Source organism: Lolium perenne, chromosome 6, assembly GCF_019359855.2.
Source record: "Lolium perenne isolate Kyuss_39 chromosome 6, Kyuss_2.0, whole genome shotgun sequence".
NCBI lineage: Eukaryota > Viridiplantae > Streptophyta > Magnoliopsida > Poales > Poaceae > Lolium > Lolium perenne.
In genome coordinates, this window is record NC_067249.2 from 226,727,053 (window position 1) to 226,735,990 (window position 8,938).

At 45.4% G+C, this 8,938-nt stretch overlaps 1 protein-coding gene across 1 annotated transcript; it reads left to right on the forward strand.

Moving 5' to 3' along the window:
- Nucleotides 1-3,221, forward strand: LOC127305869 (transport inhibitor response 1-like protein). The gene is made up of 3 exons (XM_051336461.2): nucleotides 1-753; nucleotides 1,169-1,679; nucleotides 1,776-3,221. Exons 1-3 carry the CDS (start codon nucleotides 92-94, stop codon nucleotides 2,535-2,537), a joined length of 1,935 nt encoding a protein of 644 aa, XP_051192421.1. The 5' UTR covers nucleotides 1-91; the 3' UTR covers nucleotides 2,538-3,221.
- The last annotated feature ends 5,717 nt before the right edge of the window (nucleotides 3,222-8,938 follow it).

Consider the following 8,938-nt stretch of genomic DNA (forward strand, 5'->3'; position numbering starts at 1 on the left):
TACCAGTAGCAGTAGCAGTACCAGTACCTCGCTCGCTCGCTCGCTTCTCAGATCCAATCATTATTTAATCCTTTTACCTCCAGTCTCCCACATGAGCACTCCCCCTTCCTCCTCCTCCTCCTCCGCTCCGATCCCAACCCTAGCCTCCCCTGGCATGCGCGATGCGGCGGACGACTCCGACTCCCCGCCGTCCCACATGTCGGAGGACGACGACGGCTCCGGCGCCGGGGCGGGCGTCGACACCTGGGCGCCGGATCTGAGGGGCGCCAACGGCGGCAACAACGGCGCCAGGTGGGCGCCGCCGGACCAGGTGCTGGAGAACGTGCTGGAGAGCGTGCTCGAGTTCCTCACGGCGCCGCGCGACCGCAACGCCGCCTCGCTCGTCTGCCGCTCCTGGTACGCCGCCGAGGCGCAGACGCGCCGCGACCTCTTCATCGGCAACTGCTACGCCGTCTCCCCGGCCCGCGCCGTGCAGCGCTTCGCCGGCGTGCGCGCCGTCCTGCTCAAGGGCAAGCCCCGCTTCGCGGACTTCAGCCTCGTGCCCAACGGCTGGGGCGCGCGCGTCTCCCCCTGGGTCGAGGCGCTCGGCCCCGCATACCCGCGCCTCCAGCGCATCTGCCTCAAGCGGATGACCGTCTCCGACGACGAGCTCGCGCTCATCCCAAAGTCATTCCCGCTCTTCAGGGAGCTCTCCCTGGTCTGCTGCGACGGGTTCACCACCCGCGGCCTCGCCGTCATCGCCGAGGGGTGCCGGTACGGTTTCCCTTCAAACTTCTTCTTTTTCTGTGTCTGATGAAACACCTGACAGGGTATCTTACTACCATTGGCGCATTTGCTCAGTTCTTAGCTCTGCATCCTGCAATCGCCGCTTTATTTAATGTGCACGCCAACTCCCTTTATGCTTTCCATTTCTATTGGCCCGGCTCTGCCATGGATCAGAATCTGATCTTGGCTACACCGCTTTTATTATGGCCGTATTGGGTTCTCATCATCCCGCCCTACAGGGAGATCTGCCCAGTTCCTGACACTTGGTATTGTCACACTCGAATCTTGCTGCCCTTGGAATTTTTCTAGGCAGCGTTCATGCTGTTTGGTTTATGATCAACTTTTTACCGTGACCTGGAGCCTGGTATCAATCTCATCATGGATCCGCATGTTCATTTTTTAGGCATCTTCGAGTACTGGATCTGACCGAAGATTATTTCCATGAGGAGACCGAGGTAGTGGATTGGATCTCCAAGTTCCCAGAGTGCAACACGTCGCTGGAGTCACTTGTATTTGATTGTGTCAGTGTCCCGTTCAACTTCGAGGCCCTGGAGGCGCTTGTTGCGCGGTCACCAGCTCTGCGTCGGCTGCGTGTGAACGACCATGTGTCCATAGAGCAGCTGCGTCGTCTTATGGCAAGGGCACCCCATCTCACGCACCTCGGCACTGGTTCATTCCGCTCTGAGCCAGGCTCCAGTGGTGCTTCGTCTGTCTCTGACCTTGCCACCTCTTTCGCAGCAGCAGCCAAATCGCTTGTTTGTTTGTCAGGTTTCTTGGATGTCAATGCAGAATACCTCCCGGCAATCTACCCAGTCTGTGCCAATCTCACTTCCCTCAATTTTAGCTTTGCGAGCCTAACTTCTGAAGAGCTCATACCAGTTATTAACCACTGCGTCAATCTTCGCATTTTCTGGGTAAGCATTTTTGTGAATTTCTTGTCATCGCATTGATGGACGTCTCCATTTATCTACTTTGACGTTTGGCATTGGTGTTCAAATTTCTTATTCTAGGTTCTTGACACGGTGGGTGATGAAGGACTTCGAGCTGTTGCTGAAACATGCTCAGATCTCCGCGAGCTGCGGGTTTTTCCTTTGGATGCCACTGAGGATTCTGAGGGTTCAGTCTCAGATGTTGGTCTCCAGGCAATCTCAGAGGGCTGCCGGAAGCTCGAATCAATTCTCTACTTTTGCCAGCGCATGACAAATGTAGCAGTAATTGCCATGTCCGAGAACTGCCCTGACCTTGTGGTGTTCCGCCTCTGTATTATGGGCAGGCACCGCCCTGACCGGGTTACCGGGGAGCCCATGGATGAGGGTTTTGGGGCAATTGTGAAGAACTGCAAGAAGCTCACTAGACTTTCAGTCTCTGGCCTGCTCACGGATAAGGCGTTTGCATACATCGGGAAATACGGGAAACTAATAAAGACTCTGTCTGTTGCCTTTGCTGGGAACAGTGACATGTCTCTTCAACATGTGTTTGAGGGATGCACCAAGTTGCAGAAGCTTGAGGTCAGGGATAGCCCTTTTGGTGACAAGGGATTGCTCTCTGGCATGAACTATTTTTACAACATGAGGTTCTTTTGGATGAACTCATGCAGGCTAACAGTGAAAGGGTGTGGTGATGTAGCTCAGCAAATGCCTAATTTAGTGGTTGAAGTAATGAAGGACCATCCTGATGATGAAGGGGAGGTGGATACCGTTGATAAGTTGTACTTGTATCGATCACTTGCAGGACCAAGAACTGATGCTCCTGAATTTGTCAACATCTTGTAGTACTGCTATTGAAGAAGTTTGTTGTACGGACATGTTATGTATTCTTGATTGTTTCTGCTGTATTCCTGATCAATTATGTCAGAGCTAGAGAGGAAGCTCCCTGCGGATGATTTTAGAAATGCAGTGGGAAATATGCACACATTATCATTCAGTTGAGCAGACCCTCAGTTATGTCAGAGCTAGAGAGGAGGTTCTTTTGTTTGATGTATCTTGATGAGCAGCCCATCTAGTGAGTACCTGATGCCCAATGGTAATCTGAGTTATTTTCTTCGGCAGCACCCGACTGATGTCTTTGTTGTACTATAGTTGAGAGTTGTAGGAACTGATTGCACGGGAACTAGCTGCATGCTGACTCCAATTCGGCGGCAGATTTTAGGTGGTTCCTTTTGCCCTCAAGCCTCCAGCCATTAATGTTTTGTCACCTATTGTTTAATTTATCTGCTCGGGCGAAGGAATGTCATTGGCATATGTAACTATGTTGGAAGACTGAATGTTCCATCAACTTTTTGCCCTACGTTTAGAATATCTCAGCTAGATAAATTTTCCCTTTCCATTTTTTTAGTTTCCACAAGTTGTATCTGTAGATCAATGTAGACCATTATCCCTTTTTATTGGTCGCACTTTCTGCTGTTATTATCAAGAAGATATTGGAGGAACTGAAATTCAATCAGCATCAATTTGTTATGGTCTCCTTCCTTTGTTGTCTGTCCTCGTCACTATTCCGTTGCCATGATCATATTACTTTGAGTATGATTGCTCCGCTGCTGCTACTACTATAGCAATAAATGCCATAGCCTGTATGTATTTGCATGATAAGGATATGCCCAACTAATGATTTGATTTCAGAGTGGTCCTTGGTCCTTGTTCCATGTAGAGCTGCATGGCATCAAATGTCTGATGGTCATTCGCCTTTTATACTTCTTAAAGCTCCGAATGGGTATAGCTGCCCTTTTCACAAGAGAAGGTAATGGTTTTACTCTTGACATGGTAAAATGTACTGTTATCTTTGATCACTGCCTTCCGTGATGAGTCGCTGGTTATCATTGGATTCTTGGCTGTTATGACCTAGCAGTTCTTGACTAATGTCCTGATTTTAACTTTTCACCCTTGAGCTTCTGAAATTGGTGCAAAGCACAACTATTAATTCTTTGATTTGGAAAGATTCAAGCTTGAGATAATTGATACACGGTATACTAACCTATGCATGTCTCTATGATTTTCTTTAACTTTGTTGAGACATTGATCAGTTGTTGCTAGCTCAATAGTCATTACTCGCTTTGTTTGTACTCCATCCGTTCTGTTTTATAAGATGTTTTAGCCATTTTATAGTTTCACTCACTTTAGCCTGTATCTGGTCTATTTTTAATGTGTAGATTCACTCATTTTGGTTTGTATTTAGTTTATTTTGAAATATCTAAACAATCTTATACTACCTCTGTCCAGATTTAATTGACTTCTATCAATACGTTATTTGTTGATTAGCCTTCTCTCTCCCGCGTCGATTAAATAGGAACGGAGGGAGTATTAGTGAACTGAGGGAGTAGTATGGAATATCCATATATCCTTAAATATCTTACAAAGTCAGCCATGATGTAACCTTGGGGCTGGATAAACACGAACCACCGTTGTCCTTGTGCAATGAGCCAATGAGACTCTTATCCAAAATTCTCCAACTTTTCCACTCAACGACTACAGAGTAGGAAGCCGTAATGATTCTGTTCATGTACCTTTTTATGCTTTCTTAGTAGTTGGCAGTGTCAACTATTAATCTAATCCTTAGTATCTTACAAGTCAGCCTTGGATGTAATCTCAACACTGCACAGACACAAGCCACCTTTTCTCGTCAGTGTGACATGAGACCCTTATCCATTGTTCTCTCAGCTTTTTGCCCAACTCAAAGCTGGGAACCCAACTGGGAAGTAGGGAACAGTGTTGCCAGAATCATTCTGTTCATAGACCTTTTTAGGTTTACTTAGCAGTGTCAACCGTTAATATATTCTCGGCATGTCACAAATCATCCTTTTTGCTTGGTTGTAATCTCAACACTACATAAACACAAAGCACCTTTCTGCTTGTCAACGTGAAATGAGACCCTTATCCATTATATTACTCCATCCGGTCCAAATTAATTGACATGAGAGACTAATTTTATTTTTCTCAACTCAAAGCCAGAAAATCAACTGGAAAGTAGAAAATATCTGTTGCAAAGAGCCTTTTTGCCAAAAAAAAAAAAAAAATCAACTGGGAAGTATATGATATCCGTTGCAACTTGCAACAAAGCTTTTTTGCAAGAGAGTACGTTTCGTTATAATGACATATCAACACGGAAAATATTTCGCTGTGACAACGGCAAAGCCATGGAGTACTCCAAAAATAAAATTGATTATGTTTTCTACTTAACCGGCTAACCCTACAATTTTATCTTGGATGCAATAGACTACCGTAACATCCAACACCTCCATGTGTTATACTATCCGTACGAGGGAAATTCGAGGCAACATGCTTATACGGCGGCTGACAAAATTGTGGCGAGAAGATAAATTATCCCTTTATTAGAAGAAACTAAAATCAACGGCAATATCCTAACATGATGCTTTAAATTGCAGCGTTTTCAAACGAACTCAATCTCATTGCAATAAAATGAGCCTATTGCAACAAGGGTTGCAAGAGATCTCGCGAAACTCCCGCTTCTAGTCCATTTTATCATTTCTGCTTTAAAATGCACCCATACAATCTGAATTAGAAATAATAACAAAATGAGGGCTTTCGCGGGATCCCGCTTGCAACCCTGACTGCAACGGCAATATCTCTTTTGACTTGTTGTAAAATACAGTGATATCTAAGAGATTTGCAAAGTAAGTGCTGGCTTTTCTCGCTCGACTAAAAAGCTGTGGATGGAAACCAACTTCCCCTCTCTCGTCCACGATATTTCCACAGGGCAATTCGCTATCTTTCCCTTAACACATCTGGCCTGATGGAAACAATCATTTGTACGAGACAAACAGCTTGCCCATGATAAAAGCCCATGCCATGCCGCAGTTCATCGACACAGGTATATTAGCTGCATGCATCACATGAGCGACGAAGGTACGGCCAAAGTCTACCAAAGATCTTACGAGTATCTCTTGACAAGAGCTTCATGGAGATCGCGAAGCACTTTGCGGTTGCGCGACGGCTGATCGAGCGTACGTGTGATGTTGATTTGGGTTTTGGCAGCACATGGTTCCGATTTTATTTCGTGAGGAAGATGGGAGTGGAAACGACGAATGCCAGATGATCAGTCACCGTCCACTGTTATCCTACGGGAGTCCTCGCCCACTCTTCTATCGTAGGCACGAGAGTAGCACGACGGTGGCCGGCTGGTAGGATCTATCTACGTCTAGGGTCGACGGCCTCTGCTTGGTCGGTGTCAACAACCGGGCGGTGCTGTTCGTTTTGTGGAGGAAACAACATGTGCCGATTTTGAAGAGTCGTCGTCGTTTATGCAAACTGAAAGTCACAGAGCTCAACAATTCCAGAAATTCAATCTAGCTTCCGGGTTGCATGTGATCCCTCTACCAAAAAAATATACTTTAAAGTATCAAAAAATTAACAAAAAAATTCTACATATACATTTTCATAATATATGCGTGTTTGTTAAGTTTCGCAAAAAATCGATATTATTTGTAGTCTATGCGAAAAAGAGAAAAAAATATCTTGTGAAAATCTTTATTTTTAGCACCGATTTCTTTTTTTACACACGTCCAGGCGTGGATCCAGAAACATCTCAAGTGTGGTGCTAATACTAGCTTAGTGGTGCTAGTTACATAGGCATTCCATGTTTGTAGCCTTCAAACATAAGCCATACTAGCTGTGGTGCAGTTGCTGGGACGGTGCTACATCCGCTCCGCCACTGCACACGTCACACGATAAATCGACATGAAACGACTTTGTAGACGCGTTGCGTGCACATGTGAATTTTTTGTTTCAAACTTTTTAACATTTTGAAACATGCCTAAGATGAAGAAAGCATATGCTTCCATGAGCCAAAACACCACTCCCCAACAATTCATGATTTCCTTCTTCTCAGATTGTTGTGTATCAACCGTGTGATCTAGGTTAAGACAAATTTAATATTTTATATGAAATGAATCATAAAATAAGAAATTAAAAAACGCATGCATCAATCGATGCAGAGGCTATGACCACGTCTCCGTTTCAAAGAAAAGAAAGTTCAACAATAGCCGATCATGTGCCTGTTCCTACCATCGATCCTGCGAGAGACGGATCGCGAAGCAACCCAGATCGGCTGTTGTTTGCCAACTAATAACCTTTTCCAAACTCGATCACATGGGGGCGGTTAGACTTATCGATCTCGAGCAATGATACGCACGTTCGTTCGAGTCAGGACAAAGCTAGCAACATGCTCATCCTAGATCGAGGAGCAGAAAACTGAACATCTCGAAGAGAGAAACAGAAAACTAACGAGCCAAGAAGCAACGCGTCGACGAGAGCGCGCGCCGCGGCCGGTGGTACGCGTCGTCAGCGACGGTGCCGCGCGCGATGCGACGCGAGCCGGCCGGCGACGTGCCGAGAGCGAGATCGGAATGTGAGTAAAGTCTTCGGGGATGTGACGCGCCGCCCGCTGCCCGCCGGCCAGCGGCGGTGTGCCGACGCGCCGATCCGGCCGTGCGGTCTCTTTCAGCTTTTCGTTTTGCGATCTCACTCATGATCTCTTTCACCTTCGCGGCTTCAATTCACCGGTCAGGGCAAGGCCGCGTTGCTGTCGAACAGTGTCGCAATATGCTCGTATGGCAAACTGACAAACGGCGCCGGGGATATGCGTACGAGACGTTTCTTTCGGTTTTACTGAAAGGAAAAGGATGAAGGAGAAACGTTTCTTTCGTGCAATGTGCACCGAACTGCATCTCTAAGATTGGACATTTCTTCTTTCCGCTAAAGGAAGGGTGCTCGAACCGCTGAACTCCATTGTGGTTGTTGCCGATCTGAGTTTAGAGCATCTCTAACATAAGATGTAGGGGTGGTGACGTAAAAACTAAAATTTGCCTCGCTTGGGACAAAAAAAAAAGCTCCAACAAGTGACCTATAGCTATATGTGGAAGTTTGTCACGGGAACCATACGTGGAGCTGGTACGGGTTTCATGTTATATAGAGGGGCACATGTACATTGTATGTTGTATCCAATACACAATACGTATGGTATACGGAGAGAGAGAGAAAGAGACCTATTACATTGTCTAACACCATCCCTTAATTGAAACCTGCTGACAGGTTGAGATTATGCTTGAATTCAACAAGCTTCTTAACTGGAAGTGGCTTAGTAAAACCATCTGCAACTTGATCATTGCTTGAAACAAAGCGAATGTCTAACTGATTGCTTGCAACTCTTTCTCTGACAAAGTGAAAATAAATTTCAATATGCTTGGTACGAGCATGGAACACATGATTAACTGAGAGATAAGTGGCACCCAGATTATCACACCAAATAGTCGGCTTTTGTTTCAACCTTACTCCAAGTTCAGCAAGAAGAGCTTCAACCCAAATCAATTCAGCAGTAGCATTGACCAATGCTTTATATTCAGCCTCTGTGACCTAGACATTGTAGCCTGTTTCCTTGCACTCCATGAGACCAAATTCGGTCCAACAAAGATAGCAAAACCACCTGTAGAGCGTCGATCATCAATGTCTCCTGCCCAATCTGCATCAGAAAAAGCACTCAAGAAGGTGGATGATGAAAGTGTAAAAGTAGTTCCACGTTTTATTGTATCCTTGACATATCTGAGAATACGTTTTGCAGCTGTCCAATGTTCAGCGGTAGGAGCATGAAGATACTGATAGACTTTGTTTACTGAGAAGGCCAAGTCAGGTCGAGTCAATGTCAGATACTGTAATGCCCCAACTATGTTTCTAAACTGAGTACAGTCATCAGAGCCAAGAGGTGTATCACTTGTGAGAGACAGTTGTTCAGAACTAGACAAAGGTGTTGGAGCTGACTTACAATGTTGCATGCCAACCTTCTTGAGTAAATCTGTAGCATATTTTTCCTGTGTCAACAGCAAACCATTGTTCACCTTTTTAACCTCAATACCAAGGAAGAAATGTAGATCACCAAGATCGTTGATAGCAAAATTCTCATTTAGATCTCGAAGAAGGGCTGTGATAGCATAACTGGAAGAACTTGTTACTATGATATCATCAACATAGACAAGAACAAATATAGTGATGCCTGACTTGTTAAAGAGAAATAGAGACGTGTCAGCCTTTGAGGGTGTAAAACCAAGTGCAGATAATTTGGAGCTTAATCTAGAATACCATGTTCTTGGTGCTTGTTTCAGACCATACAATGCTTTATCAAGTCTGCAAACATGATGTGGTGCATGTGGATCTTCAAAACCAGGAGG